The sequence below is a fragment of the Poeciliopsis prolifica genome, unplaced genomic scaffold (genome assembly GCF_027474105.1).
Source record: "Poeciliopsis prolifica strain line A6 unplaced genomic scaffold, Auburn_PproV2 SCAFFOLD001, whole genome shotgun sequence".
NCBI classification, from domain to species: Eukaryota; Metazoa; Chordata; class Actinopteri; order Cyprinodontiformes; family Poeciliidae; genus Poeciliopsis; species Poeciliopsis prolifica.
Genome location: NW_026562376.1, coordinates 3,058,169 through 3,078,012, shown reverse-complemented (window position 1 = coordinate 3,078,012; position 19,844 = coordinate 3,058,169). Strand labels below are relative to the sequence as shown.

At 42.6% G+C, this 19,844-nt stretch overlaps 1 protein-coding gene across 2 annotated transcripts in view; it reads right to left on the bottom strand.

Annotated features, from left to right (window-relative positions):
- The window catches only part of znf423 (zinc finger protein 423), a 162,745-nt gene that overhangs the window by 113,266 nt on the left and 29,635 nt on the right, over positions 1-19,844 (bottom strand). For both annotated transcript variants that reach the window (XM_055036623.1, XM_055036709.1), the window contains exons 2-3: positions 18,739-18,801; positions 7,474-7,662 (exon numbers count right to left, since the gene is read on the bottom strand). In XM_055036623.1, the coding sequence (XP_054892598.1) occupies positions 7,474-7,662; positions 18,739-18,801 (252 nt within the window). The remainder of the gene's footprint in view (positions 1-7,473; positions 7,663-18,738; positions 18,802-19,844) is intronic.

Sequence of the window (19,844 nt, the reverse complement as noted above, 5' to 3'; positions counted from 1 at the left end):
CTGCCTTCCTGATGACAGACATACCAAGGTGTGTGTGTGTGTGTGTGTGTGTGTGTGTGTGTGTGTGTGTGTGTGTGTGTGTGTGTGTGTGTGTGTGTGTGCGTGCGCGTGTCTGTGTGTTTTCTGCAGGTTGCAACAGACGGTGAGAGCTCTGCAGGGGGGAGGACATCCCAGAGGAGGGAGAACCACCTAAAGGCCCCTCTCTCCTCCTCCTGCTCTCCTTTGTCTCCTGATCCACCAGTGAGTGAGGAAAAGAGCAGAAGGAGTGTGTTCGGTATTCCTGCTTCCCCTTCCCAGCAGCTAGCTGGGTTAATGACGAGCTATTTGTCACTGACAGCGACGCTTTCTGCCCACCACCATGACGGACAGCTCCCTCGTTTACTTATGCTGCGTTCCAGTTACCTTGGAAGAGGAAACTCTGAGCTGGGCTTGAAGGCTACTTAAAGCTGCAGGAAGTAACATTTATAAAAACAGTTTTTTTACATATTTGTTACAGCTGTCACTTCGACACAGACATAATCTGTGAAAAGATCAAACTCCTCCAGTTCCTCCCTGTGCTACTATTGTCATTGTCTGAAGAAATGCACCAATCACTGCCACTGGGAAGGTCTTAGTGCTGCCAATCATCCTGGTGTAAGTACTGAAGGCGGAGAAACAACTTTCTTTTCCAAATAAACCGTTTATAGGCCGTCATCGGTGGCTGTTCCAGCAAGCATTCATGACTGGATCAACTGTCAGGGAGATGCTGCAGCATAGCAGAGAGCATTCAGGAAGGAGTGAGCGCATTTACATGAGCATGATTGACAATGATAGACCCTCGTCCTGGCTCTGATTGGCTGTTTCTGACCTGGCGGTGTATTTCTGTAGTTAGCTCTAGGAGAACTGGGATACGGCAGAAGAGATAAACTTGTCATAGATTGTCTTGTTCATGTTATTTGACACCGACAGTTTTAACAAATACGTAAACATTTTTGAGTAATAGATAAAAGTACCTTTAAGAATTTGAAACTCTAAAACGGCGACACCTATAAACATTGTTTGCGGTACCTCTTACAAACATCATCTTAAATTTCCAAAAACAGCCACATTCAGTTTGTTCATTTGAGTTGCAGATGCTGCATGAAACATTGATTTGCTCCTCTGCAGTTGATGCGAGGAGCGGCCATCTTGTCAACCTTACAAATTGTAACTGGGGGAAATCCGACTTTCCAGTTAATTTTTCTGAGTGGAAGTTGAAATTCCCCGGTTCAAACTTGAACGCAGCATAAAACACACTCGACCATAGACATTGCTTGCAGTATCTCTTACAAACAGAATTTTAAGCTTTACGTCCCACAAACAAACTTTTAATTTGTTGAGCTTGGAGTTGCAGGTGATGCATGAAATACTGATTTAAGACGTTCTCTCACAAAATGAACATATTTTCATCACAGCTTTCTGATGTGAGGAGCGGCCATATTGAAACATAAAGTCGACCTCGGGAGTCGTAACTGGGGGTAGTCTGTGCTGCTCTCGGTTTTCCAGTGGGAAATCCGACTTCAGAGGGCGTTCCAGTTGATTTTTTCCGACTGGGAAGTCGGAATCCCCCATTTCTGAGAGTGCAACTGGAATGCAGCATTACTCACCCATCTTCAACAACCTTCTTCTTCTGTGGAGGCTTGTCGGCAAAACGGCCAAACACAAAGCTTTTAAATCGGTTTCAATCTCCAAACACTTCACATTGACCCAACCTTGGAGTGTTGCGGCAGTTCGGGGAAGCGTTTCGGCGTCCCCTGATGGGATACGTGTGTGTTTTCGTGTGTGCTCGGCCAGAGAATGTTCTCCATTTGATCTGCAGGAGGTTTTTCTCCGCTCCTCCTCTCCTCGGGGAGCCTTTGCTCCACATTCTGACTCCTACTGAGACCCATCAACACTCCCTCGACTCACGCTCTCGGCCTGCCTCTCTCACATATCCAGGACTCTCACACACACACACACACACACACACACACACACACACACACACACACACACACACACACACACACACACACACACACACACACACACACACACACACCCCGCCAGGACTAAAAGGGGGCAGACACGCAACACAAATTACGGTCTAACCAGAACCGAGAGCTGGAGCGAGCAGACGTCATGTGACGAAATCTGCAACATTTTTAGTGGAAGCTACTGGAGAACCACACAGTTTTATACAACCATCACACTTGGGGGTGATTTTTGTTTGTTTGTTTATAAGCAACATGGCAAAGGACCAGGGTGCAACATTTTTAGGGAACTGCATCTCGGATAAAAGCTGCTGACTGAAATTTTCTAACTTTCTTCACAGTGAAATTATTTCACTGAGGTGAATAATCTGATCAGGACGCCATCTTTTAAGGTTTTATGGATGAATTCCACTGAAACGAGACGCTGAAGGGATGATGCATCGTTTCTGACCCGGGAACTCCCGGAGGTCACCTGGGAATGAGATGGAGACAGTTGCAAGGAGGATGAAGGTCTGGACTCGTTTTCTCAATGAACCACAAAACCAAAAAAAATCCTATTTTTGTTTTTGATTTTTGGTAGTGAAACCATCTACCAGTGCAAATTGCACTTTTTAATCAGTATTAAGCAGCTATTGATCTAAAACATGGACATTGTGCTAAGGGGTTATCTTGCAAGTTATTTTTGTCGTATTTTAAGTGCAATAAGATATTTTCACTAGAACACAGACCAAAAATACTTGGTTTGATTTTGTGTTTGTGACGTGCAGAAGATAATGAATGGATGAATGCTGAGGATTTCATTCCAAAACAACAAAATCATTCTGGACACTGAAGCGTCCAGAATATTATTTGGTCACCTTGTGATTCATTTTTAAACATGCAGATTTTTAACGGGTTTTCAAAAAACATAATTGAAAAAATGTTTATAGGACCTCTGAGGTCTGCAGATGTTATGTGTTTAGTATCAACTGTATGGTGAGGATATCCAACATAAAAAAATTGTTTCAGGTCTGATTAAAACAGTACAACAGTTGTTTATGTCTAATTAGATCTAACTGAATGTAATGAACAGCAACACAGGGAGCGAATGCGGGGTCACACACAACCTGAATAACTGATCCATAATTCAACCCCAGCCTTCGCACGGCGGCTTAAAGCTGCTGCGCTGCAGAATAACAACAACGCTGCAGAGACAGAAACATGTAATCCTTATATCCCACAAACCCCCCTCCCTCCAACACACACACACACACACACACACACACACACACACACACACACACACACACACCCACACACACACCACACACACACACACCCCCACACATACACACACGCAGCCAGCTGAGCTATCACACTCGTGCACATTAAGGCAGCGCTCCATTAAGCAGACGCGCGGTGTCTGTGAGTATGTGCGTGTTTGAGTGCTCGCTCTCGTCATTGATCTGCAGCCGTGGCTTGTGTGTCTGCGTGTTTGTCCAATTTCCACTCAAATTAATGGAGCCTCTTTACAGGCCTTCTGCTGGAGTGGGTTCTGAATTACTTGGTGCTTCACTCCCGCACCTGGGACCCATTCAGTGTTACAGCATGCAGCGGCTAGCTGCTAACCTGGGACTCATTTTACTTCCACAGTGTAGTTAGCATAACAGATACCAGCTGAACGCTGCTGCTAACGAACAGCACACTCGAACCCCCACCTGGGACTCGCATTAGTTCATGTTTCAACTAAAATTTTTATTAAAAAACTCAGAACAGCTAATTAAAAATGCCAAGATTTGTTCAGCCTTTGCATGAAAATGTCTTCTACTTTCCTCGTTTTCCATTTCAAGCACAACAAAACAATGGAGTGGTGAAAATGTGGTGATTCCTGTCAATTAGGAAAATCTTGTGTATCTTCTGAATTCAAGACTCAAGACACAAATGCAAGTTTCAAGGAATATCGGCAAATTTCATCATCATGAAGTGGTTAAAGTTTCTTTTCTGAACCTTCAAATTCACAAATATGACTGGAATTTTACTTAGAGTGTCAGGCAGACCGAAAACAATCAGGAAGCATCACCTCCACACATGTTCTGTTTCATTACTTTCAACGTGAAGAATGCCTTTAATAAAATCCAAAAGTCTGTTTCAGTTTCTAGGATAAATAAAGCTATGAAGAACAGGTGACTGATTCCCAGTTAATACCAAGGAGTTTGGGAGTAAAGCTATGAGGCTGAAGAAAAGCTCTGAAGATAAAAGATCTGCTTGAGAAATAAATAAAACAGTCTCTGTTAAAGCTTTGCTCAGAGCTGGAACCCTGCAAGATATCCAACCTTGGTTATTAAGAAAGTAAAGCTGGAATAATATGAATTATCCCCTTTAAAGTCAATTATTCGGCCATGTTGATACCCAACATGTGCCAGTCGCCCTCAGCAGGATCTGATGTGTCATTAAACCCTCATCTGCTCCTGTTTTTGCTTCAGGAAGTGATTCTGTAGAACAAACTTTTCACTCATGGTTTCAGTTTCATAGTTGTTGAGTTTTGATGACTCTGCTGCTGATTTTTCCTAATTCACCAGAGCAAGGCTTCGGTGAGAAAGCAAAAACAAGTTTGCTCAATTTCAAACAACTGAAATCTGACTTTACTCCAGAACGAAGTTGATCTCAGTGTTTTAATTAAACGTTTATGTCATTTCCTTTAGTGGTTCTTGGTGCAGCCCTTCCACAGGTGAGGAGGAAAGCAGGTTTTTCAGAGGGTTTGGATCATTTGACACAGTTTAGTGTGAAACAGAACCGCAGCAGCTGAAAATGAAATAAATGTTATCCCCAGTCGAACCGAGTCTACTGGACTATCAGGTGTGAAAAAGCATTAAAGCTGCAGAATGTAACTTTTATAAAAAAATATTTGTTAAATATTTGTAGAAACTGTTGTGACGGTATGAGACAGATAAAGTGTGAAAGTAAAAATTAAGCACCTTCTCCCAGTGCTGACCAGAACCAACCAGAATAAGTTGTTTCTCTGTCATTAGCATTTTTAGCAGCATGTAGACAATATTGATTGACAGCACTAAGAACCGCCTTTTGGCTCTGATTGGTTGCATTTTGTCTTCAGAAGGCAATAGCAGCACATCGAGATTAATCATAATCTGTCACAACATGGAGACATTTCTAACAAATATGTAAACAATATTTGTTGTACTTTAAAAAAGCAAACTATGAGGTAACATGGTGGAGATTAATTTTCCCCAGAGATGGCTCCATCCATCAGAACCCATCAACATGGCTGATGTGTGAGTGTTTCTGTTCAGGGACAAACATCAAACTGCAGAGATCACGAACGCATTAACTCTCTCTCAGGCGTGTGTTTATCCCCGGCAGACTGCAAGTTTCCTGTCATTTTCCGAGCATTTCTGAGCATCTTTGCCCCCTGCCCCGACTCCCAGGAGCCACCAGAGACTTAAAGAGGATTCTTCATTGTGTCCAATCTCATTTAGCCACCAGAACCGGGTCGTCCCACCACAATCACCAGAACCAGCAGCAGCAGCAGTTCACATGTTAAAGACCAAGCAGCACAAATATGAAAACAAGTACAGAAAAAGCCTGCATCCAAGTGCGGCAGATCCTGCAGAGCCAGGGGATTACGCTGCAATCTCAGCCGCTCCTTCTCCAGGGAAAAACATGGTTTATCATTTCATTTCTTCTCTGCTGCCTGACTCCCTCCCTCCCTCCCTCCCTCGGATTTCTCGCTCAGCAACATGTAGCCCTCCACAGACTCCTGTGCTGAAATCACAGGCCACATCCTGCGCTCTGACAGCAGCCCAGTGTGATACTCTCTGAGTGGGAGTCTGAGTGCCACACGGCGGAGACGACCGGAGCTGTGTGTTTATGCACAGGCCGGGAGCAAACATACGGAAGATCACAGAAACAGAAACACAGCTCATATAAACTCACCTAATTAATGACAGATTAAGAAAATTGCTGCATGTGGGCGTTGGTCGGCACAGATTGGTGCAAACTGCAGCGAGATCTGGGAAAATTTAAGATTCACCGACTGTTTTAGTGAACATCAGAGTTAAGGTTATAACTTGTTGAATTCATCCAAAAAATCTGGTTTACCAACTAAAGTTTGATCTGACCTTATTGTCTTGTCCTTCTGTTTCCATCTGTGTTTAGATGTTAGAATATTTCAACAACATGTTGGTAGTTTTAGCATTTTCTCTCCTTTGGTAGTTTATTATTCAATACCTGTTTATAGCAGTTAGTCAATCTTTATATTTATATTTTAATACTTGTTTGCATATATCAGATGTTATATCTTGCATTTTTTTCTCTCTGTCCATGGTCTATTGATGAAAAATTGTACTGTAAAAGCTTCTGGTGCATTTGAAGTTTCTGCAGATTCTGCCAACTCAGATTTAAGACTTTTTAAGATCCAGGAGTGGAAATAAGATTCAGATCTAAAAACAAAAAGGATTTTCAAACATGGAATTATAATAACAGATTCTTACATTTTACATGGTTCAAGTTTTAAAAATGTGATACTGCAAGGAAGGAAAGGAGGAAAGATATGAAGGAGGAACGAAAGGAAAGAAGGACGTGAAAGAAAGACAGGAAGGGACAAACGAGGGAAAAAAGAAGGACGGAAGGAGATAAATAACGACAAAAAATAACAAGTAAGGAAAGAAATGATATAAGGAAGGAAAGAAAAGTCAAAGGAAATGAAGAAAGGAAGCAAATGATAAAATGAAGAAAACTGTTGAAACAAGAATAGAGTGAAAGAGAAAAAAACACAAGGAAGGCCATAGGAAAGGAAGTAATGGAAGGAAGAAAGGACATTAGAAATAAAGAAAAACTGAACTAAAATAAGTAAAGAAGGAAGATTTGAGGGAGGATGGAAAGGAAAAGAGCAGCAAGGAGGAAGGACTCAAAAACAGAAGGAAAGAAGGAACAATCCAAGGAAGGAAAGGAAGGATAAAACTTTTAGACGACAGGAACAAGAACCAAAGTCTGAAAATGGATTTTAAATTTTTCTGGAAAACGTTAAAATCAGAGCTAATCATGCTGTCAGATGAGCCTGAACCTGATTAAAGGTTACAGCATCATCTTTAAGTAAACTGCACACCTCCTCCTCACACACACACACACACACACACACACACACACACACACACACACACACACACACACACACACACACACCCAGGCAGTCAGAGTGTGTGTGGGCTTGTGACTGGAGCGTTGGGTTTAATCTGGGGGAACCAGCCGGGCCTGTCGCGTTCCTTTCAGCCGCTCCATTAATTACAGCGGTACCAACAGCAGCCTTTGTGCCGGTCCCAGCAGAGCGTGTGGATATTACTGATTATAGCTAACGGTATGCAGAAAGGAAACTCCAACACCGAGCCACACCAGTGTTTGAAGAACCTGCAGCCCGTTTAATCACCGCGTCACACTGGGAGCGCTGCGTTAAAACCAGAACCGGAACCGGAACCGGGCGCTGTCTCACCGGCAGGGCAGTGGTTGGTTCTGTGTTCGCTGAGCTCGGCCAGGCAGTCGAAGTCCTGCTGACAGTTATCGCAGGTGAAGATGGACTCGTCGTCAAGGTCGTCATCGTCACGCTCCTCCTGCTCGCCGTCCTCGGCCACGCCCCCCTGGCCGTCCTTAAGCCCCGCCTCTCTGCTGGGCGCCGGAACGTCTGAGGATGAAACCAGGAAATAATATTTAATCTGATAATATGAAATAAGTTGTACAACAGTAGAGTCGTAGTATATCAATATTTTGTCAATATTACAAAAATAAAGTCCAAATAATATGAGAATAAAGTCAATATATTGAGCATAAAGTATGTTATGAAAATTAAGTCGAAATAAATATAAGAATAAAGTTGGAATATGAGTATTTCCTTAGTTATACTCCGTCTGTCACACGAAACAAACACATTCATGTTTTTGTTTTATTTTTACTGATTTTGTTTCTCCCAGCTGAACAAACTGGATGTTTCTGAGTATTTAACCAGAGCAGAGAGAAGAGCCACCCTGTCCCGATCTTCACTCCACTCTGACAGGGTGTGTGTGTGTGTGTGTGTGTGTGTGTGTGTGTGTGTGTGTGTGTGTGTGTGTGTGTGTGTGTGTGTGTGTGTGTGTGTGTGTGCGCGCTCTGGTAGCAGTCAGAGTGTGAGAGGACACCAGCGGAGGGCTGCGATGGCCCAATCCTCACCGCTCCATTGTGTCTCCATTTTCACACCTTATTATCACATTATAAATGCTGAGGATCCAACAGGACTGACACTGAAGACTCTGAGGTCTTGAGAGGAGAGGAGAGGAGAGGAGAGGAGAGGAGAGGAGAGGAGAGGAGAGGAGAGGAGAGGAGAGGAGAGGAGAGGAGAGGAGGAGAGGAGAGGAGAGGAGAGGAGAGGAGAGGAGAGGAGAGGACGAAACGAACTACAGTTCAATTAAAGCAGACTGAAGGAGGCTGCTGTGAGCAAACCCTAAATATCCTCCATCAGCCAAGACGCCTCCTGCTTCTGGTTAAGTTACAACAAAAAGAGACAGGGCCAAAATTATAATTTTTAATCTTTCTAAACATAAATAACCCAAATCCATCCCACCATATTCATGAAGCATTTTGAAAAAAGCCTCTCTTTAAAGAGAGAAAAAGGGACAGAACCGGGTTCCCCTCCTTGATTTATAAAGGGTAGAGGTATGCTGGGATGGAGGGATTGTGGGAGGTGGGGAACGAGGGACTGGGGCGATCAGCGGTGCTGCAGGAGAGAGGAGGACAGTGATGGAGGGAAGGATGGAGGGATGGGAGGGTGCTGGCCATCTGTCCAGTGGTGGGAGCGCCGTCTGGCCGGGGAGACGGCCCTCGTGCACACTCACGTGCACGTGCTCACAAACACGTCTCGCTAAAAATGAAACCCAATCATCAATGTTTCTGCTGTGATTTCTTAATTTAGATGCCAAAGCATAAAATCGTTTGATTAAAAAAAAAAAGTTTCTTTCTACATGTTTGCTGGGAATCATTACATGGAAACAATCAGAGCGTGCACACGCCACGTGCACGCTCTCCCTGGGGCGCCCTGATGCCAGAGGTGAGGGCAGCGCATGCCAACACAACCTGCTGTCATAGCAACAGAGGAAAGAGACAGATGAAACCTCTCCATCTTGCTCTCTGGCGTAACCGCCTCTCCTTTCTTCATCTCATCCCTTCATTTGGACCCGGGAACGCGGCTGAACCAGCGCTGGGTGTGAGAACGGAGGGCGCACGCAGCTGGGAGCGTTTCTCTCTGCCGGTTTGCCGCCCACCCACCTCACTCCGCTCAGGGACGGGATCATTACGGCTCCTCTTACGGATCGCCCAGGGAAGCCGATTCTGGAGGCTTCAAAGGAATATTGACCCGCGCGGCTCCGGGAAGACGCTGTGATCCGGTTCTGGTCCCAGTTAGCCTAGAGGTGGTGAGAGTTTGTCGCTTCATGAGCCGTTGATGATGGAGCGGTGTCAGTAATAAAGTTGATCCAAGCTAACACTGCAGTCACACAGGAGGTCTATGCTCGGGATGCACCGATCCACTTTTTTCACTTCTGATACCAATATCTGAGATTTAGCATCGGATGGCACCGATCCGGTACAGAAAAACAGCTGAAATTACTTGAAACTTTTATGAATGTACTGAATAACAAATTTATTTGATAACTCTTCACCAGTTCAGCTCAGTCAAATTCACCATTAGCTTCACAAGCTTGGTCAAAAATAAATATGTTTTCTTCACGTGTGATTTTAATCGTCATTTATTGGAAATTCTTTGAAGAATATTGACATTTGTAGAGGAAACTCGGCTATTTTAGGAAAACAAAACAAAACTTTAACAATTTGAGTATGATAATTATGAATTAAAATACACAATGAGAAAGTTTTATTTGAGCTAATGTGTAAATTTTCACATTCCAGAATGAACTTTTCATCTTTCTCCCTCATTTTGAACTAAAGTCTCCGCGCCTCCCTTCCTCTCCAGTGCAACGCTCCATGCTCAGCCCATTTCCAGCAGAAAGCAGCAGCAGGCCTACTTAACGAAGGCAGACATTACTCCTAACGGGGCCGAGGGAGCAGAGCAGTCTGCCTGTTTGGCTGCTGATTGAATGCTATGACATTGGTCCCCAGCAAATATCTCTTGCATTCATGTTGGTGAGACGTGCAGCTGCAGCCGCTTGCAGACACACTTACGCTCCAGAAAACCATTATCTCAGAGTCACAGAGTGTTCCTGTACCAGGAATTACTGCACGCACACCCTCAGTCAGACGCACAGAAAATGGGCTAAATACCTGATTTCAACCTCTAAACAGACACCCAGTTGGTTCTTATGTCATATTAGGACGAATAGAAAATTTCAGAAAATATGAGGAATTCATATTTTCTCCAAATTTTCCCTTTTCAAGCCAAACAAGCTGCATTTCCATCACACATGCATGAAAAACGGCCCACAAAGTCTTAAGTATCTTTACTTAAGATGCTCAAGTTAAGAAACTCATCCAACAAATTAAGTAAGTGACTTAACTTGAGTATCTTAAGTTAACTTACAATGTTTTCTTTATGAAATTGAAATATTTTCCTTTAGGATAAATAAAGCACTTTTGAATTTAATTGAGTTTTGACACAAACAACTATAGGTTTCTGGGTTCCCTGAGCTTGAGGTGAAAAACATAAAAATCTGCATGTTCATGTTAAACCAGACATTCGAGTAACAATTGTGACATTTTCAAGTAATTTCCGTGCAAAAGGTAAGGAGGAAGATACTGACGGTTCATAACTACCCGGCGCACCGCAGTTGAAAAACAGACTAGCCCTTAAATAGCAGGCCTGACTGTGTGACATAATGTATGAGGCGGTGCGTCTCTAGAGTAAAGATAATAAGCATTATTCTTCTGTCTCCATCGGTCTCTGTAACCCGAGGACAAGGAAATGTTTGTTGACAGATGAAAATATAAATATATAAAAGGAATAATGAGGTCATTCTGCATATCTGCAGAACAAGATGCATGCAGGTGCTGCTCAGGAGTGTGTGTGTGTTTATATACAGTGTATTGGTGCATATAAGTGTGTTCATGTTCACCCTGGGTAATTAGATAAAGAGGAGTGAATTAGCAGAGTCCACAGCGCAGAAATGATGTTACACAGCCGAACCACGCCTAGCTGGGACCCACTAATCACCGCTCGTTAGGCTCACATGTGGAGGCTAGTGTGTTTTCAGAGCATCGCTGTGTTTATTAGATTGCTCGTGTGCTTTCTCTCATTAAACACATTCAAAATAAGTTTAGAGAGGTAATTAGTCAGCTTTGTGATAATAAAGCTGTAACCTTCACAGATTAGGTTGAGACGGAGAACTTGCTCCATGTCAGCTCACATAACTGGAATATTTAGGTTGTTTTCACACCTGATAGTCTGGTAGAATCTGTTCGATTGGGGACCAAATCGCAACATTTGTTGTATTTTCAGCTGCTGAGCTTCACTTCCACACTCCACCACGTCAAATGAACTAAATGCTCTGAAAAAACAGTTCCCTCCTCACCTGTGGGGGCGCTGCACCAAGAACCACTGAAAGAAACGACACACAAACATGTGAAGAAGACACTGAGCACAACAAAAATTGAGTGGCATCACTTCTTAGTGAAATAACAACAATAATTTACATTCACACCTCCCCAAGCGAATCTGAACTAGAGTTGGATTAAAGCGGACTAAACATGGTTGGTGTGAATGCAGCCTGAAAGCAAACTGGAGGATCTGAGTTCAAACACTCCCAGCTTAGTTAGTTACCCTCCAACCAGACTCTGGCTGCATTTCTTTACTGTGAGCAGTTGCCAGGTTAAGCTAGTTAATGTACAAAGTAAAGCAGGAAATAAATCAAACGCTCACAGTCAGCGACCACCAAACATGCCTATCCATCCTGTGGGAAGAAACCTCGGTAAGTAATGAACTCGGGGAGACGCTCCTGAACCGCCCCGGGGTGATAGAAGTGCAGAGGAGGAGAGCGGCAGAGCTGGAGGGGGAGTTAAAGGGGAATAAAACATGCTGTAATCCTGCAAAAGGTTCCCATGTTTGATTTGGCAAACAGCAGCAGGTACTGCGGCCTGTCTGGGACACATTCTGCAGATCTGCTGGCCAAACATGAATAAAACACACACGTCTCAGTCCACATGCTAAAGGAGGAATCAAAGCGGCTGAAAAGGTGTGTGTCGAGCTTCCAGGAGGATGTTTAGAAACCCAACAGTTTCAGCACAAGGCCTTCATTCTGCTGTGCAGCAGAGCCGGTTTCAGAGGAGCGGAGCTGAGCGATAGAAACACGACTGCTCTGACCCGCCGCCGGGTTCACGTCAGACCTGCGCCGCATTATTTTTTCATACAGACTACTTACTGTAATTAGAGCATCTGTGGTATCGGTTGGGCTTCAAAACACAACCAACGCTTTAAATAAGCAACATCTGGCAGATTATTTTATTAAGTAAAAACACAAAAAGCTCATATTTTACCCGACATAAACCAGACTGTCAGTGAAGGGACTCTAGTTTCATCAGTGATTAAAGAAAGACATTTTCAGTTGAATCCAGATGTTTGAATCATTGAAAACCTTTTCTATTTACCTCGTTTTCTTTCTTAATGCTAGAATAATTAGATACATGAACTCCTCTGTTTCAGGCAGAGGTTGACCCCTGACCTCCTCTGCAAAAGCAAATCTTATCAAGTATTTCTGGTCGAGTTTCCAATGCTAATTTACTTCCACATTTTCTTCTACATTTTTTATTTCTACATTTTCTCTGCAAGATTAAGCTGCCAGAATAAAAAGCTGAATTTGTTCTACAAGGAAATATTGTAAAAATATTTTGTTTTTAGACTTTAATTTCTGTTTTACAAAGACAATATAAAGGCTGGTGCTGCCTGTGACAGACACATTATTATTATTATTTTACTATCTCACACTTTGCACATGTTTGCACATCTCAAACTTCTGTTCCTGGACTGCAAGTTGATTTTCTCACAAAAAGATTCAAGGAAAGACGAACTGGTTTGTTCCTGGGTGAAGAAACGAACATGTCAGAGTGGCTGAACAGGTGCAGCTGGACGCAACAACAACACGTCTGCTCCGCGTGTCCCAGGAGCCCACCAACCCCTGTGGTACCGTCTGCCTCCTCTGAGTCACCACTCAGGTGTGTGTGTGTGTGAAGAAGCTGATTTCTACATAAGGAGGTTCCTGCAGCCTCTATGTGTCTGTTTCCACAATGTAAGGCCTCCGATTCTCATGGGACAAAACCGGCAGAGACCACACTGGGATGCATGCATGTAGCTGAGCACACACATACACATACACACCCACCCCCCCCCCACACACACACACACACACTCCGCTGGGACGGCATGTGCTCAGGGAGATTAGCACCCAACACCCATGTCTGGAAACAGGATGATGAAAGAGCCATTAACGTCATGGAAGGAAGTGACAGAGACACACAAACACACAGGCTGAACAATAAATTCATTTAAAAACATGCTAAGATAAACCTGAAGCAGCACTGCCAGCCCCAAACAGATCAGCAAAAACACCACACAAATATGCTGACAGCTGGGTAATTTTCCTATTTATGATTCGCATAAACTCACAAAAAAAAAAAAAAAAAAACCAAGAATGTGCTTAAATGGTGCAAAACAGAGACACAAGAAAACGCAGAAGCAGCGACACAAGCAGACAATAGGCGCTCAGTCACACACACAGAGAGAGAGAGAGAGACAGAGGAACTGTTTTCCTGTGGCAGCCTTGGGGAAATTAAAACTACATTACGGAGCTCCAGAGGGGAGCAGTGAGACAGCGATGGAGGAAGAGGGCGACAGGGAGAGGAAGCAGGAGAACGAAGGAGGGGAAAGAGTCCGCTTTCTTTTTTTATTAGCTCCGGCCATAACGAGACGCTCACTGATAAGAGGAGCTCTGACCTGCAAACCCTGTTTTCTCGCTGATAAATCAATGCATCCATCATTTCCAGTGCCGTTCTGATTCTGTGCAGGGTCACAGGACGAGAGGCGAGGAACAACACGGACTATCATGATTGTGATCATGATTGAGGACAACCAGTCGGGTCTTTGTGCAGCGTAGAAAGGAGAAGTCCTGCAGAAAATGTTTATCTAGAAATGAGACAAATACTGAACAATTTGACCTCAGCGGCTCTCAAACCTAAAAAAGACTGAATCGAGCACGGTGGTGTCAGTATGATACTGTGGAGCAGATCCCCTTTCCATTGCACAACCGCAAAATTCTTCAACTTCTCCTCAAATCACTTTAAAGGGGCAAAATTTTGTGTTTTCCAGGGTATCTTACAGCTCAATCAAGTTACTATGTTCATTTCAGTTGCTATAAAAATGATTTTAAATCATTCTTTATATCTTATAATTTATTCCATTTCTTCTGATTATTCTTTCCTCAGAAGGAAAAAAAATCAGGCAATCTGGAAAGATAAACCAGTTTGCCTGGTTTCTCTGAGCAAACCATCTAAATTTAACAACACAAAACTGAGGAGGAAATTTGGTCTCTGTCTCTTTAAAAACTCCTGCTCTTTCTAAACCTCCACCTTCAGGAAGTCATCACCACACAGCTCCTTTATTAACCCTTTAACAAAGTTTTTTTTTTTACCAGCGTTGCTCTGAGGAGAAGTTCCCACAATGAGCTCAGCAGATGTGCAGTTCCACCAGGTGATTGCTAATTGTTGCTGGCTAGTCTGAAGGAGCTGATTTGGAACTACGTACTTATTTACGTACTTGAAGGCAGAGCTTAGTCCACCTGGACATTTTGAACAGCTGAATGGTTGCCATGGAGATGAAAGGATTTCTAAAACACACATGGAAAGAGTCAGAATAAATCTGCCTCTTTGCTAACTGCCTCTTCCTTACAAATGAGGCACAGATTTACCGCCAAGAAGCAGCGTTACAACAGAGAAATAATCACTCAGAGAGAGAAACTTCTACCCAGAACTGTAAATATGTCTCCTTGTGTTCAAAATAATCGATGGAGTGTTGGATTACTCGACAAGCGGCGAGCTGCTGCTCTAAAATTGACACAGATCCGTCATGTGATAGTTGCTTCTCGGTGCTCCGCTCGAGTGTGTGACACCACACAGCGAATAACAATAATCCGGTTGGTCTCAGCTTCTCGCTTTCAGCCTGGGGACTTGACAAACCTTTTCCACGATGACTCACCGGCTGTTTAAGTGTCAGCATAAACACACGGAACGGGTAGCTGACTGTGGTCTGAGAGAAACGCTGTTCAGAGAAGAGAAAAGAAGAAAGAGGCCATCTATTCTGCGTTTTCTATGCAGAGGAGGAGAAAACAAGAGAAGAGGTTTTCTGTTCGATGGTGGGGCAACTTTAGCTTCAGCATCTTATCTTAAAGTGACTGTATGTAATTTTTTGTAAAAGAAATATGTGTTTTTACACATTTGTCACCATGTTCTGATAGTTTACTATAAGATAGAAAATCAGTAAAAGGATCAATGTTTTCCCTGTGCTGTTGTTGCCGTCGGAGGAAATGAACCACTGCCGACTAAAAACAACCTATCAGAGCCAGGAGGCGGGTCTTAGAGCTGTCAATCAACATTGTGAACAAGCTCCTGCAATGTTGAACTGCAACAACACAATCTTACCAAGTGTTTTTGTTCAGTGCAAATATCTTAATGCACCTTAAATAAGTCAAAACTAACTTACAAATGACTTTCAGTGATGCATATGAGCTTGTTTTAAGTAGATAATTTCTTAAAATTTGTGAAAGTAGTATTTATTTCATTAACAGTTTATTTAAGTAATAACAAGACAGTTTTGCCTTGTTATAAGTGAACTAATTTTATTCTTATTATTTCTCTTATAACAAGAAATAATCTATAAAAAATATATAATTTCAATGAAATAATTGTTAAGATATTTGCGCTAGACAAAAATTCTCAGTAAGATTTAGTGTTTTTGCAGAAACACAGTTTTGATGGCTACGCTAACTAGCCCTAGCAGCAAGGAGCAAAAGAGGGAGCACTAAGACCCGCCTCTTCGCTCTGATTGGTTGTTTTTAGTTAGCACTGGGAACACTGGGAGAAGCCAGATTTTTTCACAGATTATTTGTCTCATGACAAAGTGACAGTTTCAACATAAAAATATTTTTTATAAAAGTTACATACTGCAGCTTTAAGACCAAGGAGAGAAGGGAAAGAGAGGAGGAGGTAAAGGGAGGATACGTTCAGTTTCCCTCCTGTGGGTCTTTCCAAACTTAACACACATTTTCCAGAGAACGACCAACAGAAAGGGGGAGAGAGAAAGAAAGAGAGGAAGAGTGATGGATGAGTAAAAGTTTCAGAATCTTGTCTTAGTTACATCGCTCTCACTGCATCCCTGAGAGCGAAGGAGTCGTCACGTTGAATCTAGGGAATAACACGTAATTCTCACTCACAACTTTTTCTTCTGCACACACAGCTAACGAGCAAATGACGGAAAAGTAAGAAGTTAGAGCTGCAGAAGACAGAGATAAAGAGAGACCGAGAGATAGATAAAGAGAGAGAGAGGAGCCAGAATGGGAGAAATTTGCAGAAAAACTGTAAAAATGTGATGCAGAAAGCTGCTGGGATCAGATACAGACGGTAAAACTGAAAGTGTGGCTGAGTAAGGGAATATGGGACAGAATGTTTTCATTGGAGGAACACTCTGATAGGTGTGTGTGTGCGTGTGTGTGTGTGTCATGGGACTCCAGCTTCCTGCAGGAACTGACACACACAGCATTTCTAGTGAACCACTCAGGACCAAAGTCAGCACCCTGCTGAAAACACACACACACACACGCATACACACGCTCACACACACAGCTGCAGACTTCAGGCTGCACGGCGCCCCTGGAGGAGCGTTAGCGCAGGTATGGAGGGTTTGGCACGTCACACACACCCCAGGAGTGATTCCTCTCCTTCCCTTTCATCCCCCGTAGAGCTGAACGAGAGACAGGGCCAGGAGAGGCTGAGAGGGAGCTAACTGGATATTTACCACATTCAGCAGTATCTCGTTTCCCTGCAGGGATCCAGTCAGAGGAAGTGCTTCGCTGCTCCCTGATAGGTTGAAAACCAGAGCAAGGAAAACTCACTAGAGCAGAAAAACACCTCACTGTTCAAATTCTGCCAAGATATGGGAAAAAGTGTGTTGATACTTGCTAAAAACTCACGACAAAAGGCGAGGATGGAGCTGGCTAACATTCAGGATGACCATGACAACAGGTCGGGAGCGTGCGCTGCTGTTTGTTAGCAGCGCACGCTCTAACAAACAGATGTGGACGTTAACGTCCGCCTGGTGACGCCGCAGGCTTCAACTACTCTGAAGTAAGAGAGACACCTGGAACAACAAGGCCATTTACAGATTCATACCCAACTATACACAAGTCAGAGTAGCACTACGTCAACAGATTTTTACTCAAGTAAAAGTAAAAATAAGCCACTCAAGAAATTACTCAAGCAACAGTGAAAAAATATTTGGTAAAATCATTTCCATTCTTTAAACAAAACACCTTGGCCTTTTTTTTTTTTTTTTTGGTGTCTGGAAAATGAGCCGTTTCAAAAACCTCCAGAATGTAACATCAAAAATCAGCAGCAACCTAAGTATCTGGTCAGCTGGTTTTACCACCATATTGATTGTTCAGTGGCTCCTGGATTGTACAACACATACAATCCAGCGTTGTATGCGTTTTGTTTTGTTGTTGACCTGCAATCCAGAAACCCTTTGCTGGATCTTTGTTGATTGTACAGAGGTCTCCGCTAACGCTATTCAAAGACAAATGGTTGTATAATTGTGCATTTGTTTGCAGCCATTTTGATGTGCGACTGGAAACTTTGAGTTATGAGTCCTGGGCAGCAGCAGCTCATTTGCATTTGAAGTGACAAGAGGCCCTGAAAAGTTCATTCTGAAAGGAGCTCAAAATACGCAGAACTAAACTGCCGATTTTTATCATTAACTAAGATAAAATATAACTGGAAAACATGCAGACATGTTTTGATTGCCGGGTTTAATTTTGGTGTTTTAAAAGACAAAATTTTAATTATTAATATAAATAACAAAATCAGGCAAAATAATTTTTAAAAATCAATTTCAGTCAATATAAGACTTATGACAAACCTACTAAAAATTGTTTGGTTAAAAAAAAGTTTCTTTTTCAGTCAGTGAAAGTCAAATAAAAGTAGCAATACTTCATCATCAGGTAAACATAACTGAGTAAATTTAAGAAGCTATTTCTACTCCTGGGATTTTGTGGAAGATATGGTTTAAGTAATTGTTGCTGCAGATGCTTATAAGCAGATATGAGGAACAATTCAAATGTTTTGAATGTTTTTCCTTGTAAAAAAAAAAGAAAAAAGGGCTTCTGTTGAAACATAAATGCTCTTCAGTTTCCAGTTGGTGGCAGAAGCAAGAAGGAAGCGACAGACAGACTTGGAGACGATCTTACTGAAGAACAAATAAAAAAGAAGAAAAGCTCATCCATCTCTCAAACTTCTTCCCCAGATATCAGACAACAGAGAGAGAAAATCTCTCGCTTCTCCTGCTCTTCATAAATCCCCTCGTTTCTCCTCTACATCCTTCACCTTCATCTAACGCTTTTTAAAAATCCCTTCATCCTTCATGTTTGTTCACAAATCTTTCCCAGCAGGAGTTTATCTGCTGGTGTGGATCAGAGAAAGTCTCTGGAAGTTTATTAAAATGTTTCAGGTCATAAAAACTGACCTGTCTGGACGGCGGATTCGTCCCAAGTCCCTCCTCCTTCCGACGGTTCTCCTTCTTCCACCGCTGAGGGGAAAACAGCACAAAGAAGACGGAAACTTTATGATTTGCATACAACAACTATGAAAGACATGAATTTTATTTAAAAGCAGAAACATGAAATATTACATGTGGTCAATCTTTTTATTGATCTGTATGGAGTTTTAGTTTTGGAGAACTTTCAGCTGTTTACTTCCTAGTTGCACCTTGAAAAGAGGGCGACTTCCTTAAAGCTCCAAAATGATCTTCACAGTGTTTATTAATTATAAACTACATTTGCATGAATTAAAATGCGTCTCCTGTATTTGCAGGATGAATACTGTGACCCATAGGACCCCATGTAGCAACAGACATAAAAACATTCTTCATGTCTAACTTTCTTTGGCCATGCAGGAGTAGTTATTCCTCAAAATGGGAAAAAGCAACCTTCAGACAGAAACTAATGTTCACACAGCAGGTTTTGGTGGTCAATTCTGGATTTTTTTAAATGATTGTTTTTGCAGAAATATATATATTTGCCCGGTTGTTAAACAAAACAGCAATAATATTTTTGTGTGAACAGTTTACGACCCGAATGCGCTGAAAGAAATTTGATGCCACACAGCAGCGTTCTTGTCTCCATGTTTGTAGGTAACAATAGAGGCTGGATTGTGTCGTGATTCGCTTCAGTGCAAAAGACTTTGTCATAATTTCACAATTATAATTTTCAGCCGTTGTTTACGTTGAGATTAACCGTCTGGCTTCTTCTAGTGCAGAATTATGACGAACGTAGGAAACGATGGGGCTCTGGTGAACCATCAGAGGCTCCAACCTGAGGAAGATTTTATCGTGTTTAAATTGATGACAAACTAAAAACAATTAAAACACAATAAATATAAAAAATAGAATCTGGACGCAGGAGTTTAACAAGCCAGCTGACAACTGTGATATCCTGGATTTCTGTGACACATTCACACGCTGAGCCGATCACAACAGGAACGTGATACCAACTTCCTGGGTACGAAGGGAAGAAGGGAAGCACAGCTGGCACACAAACAGGAAACGGCCAGAGTCAGCACACAATGGGATTT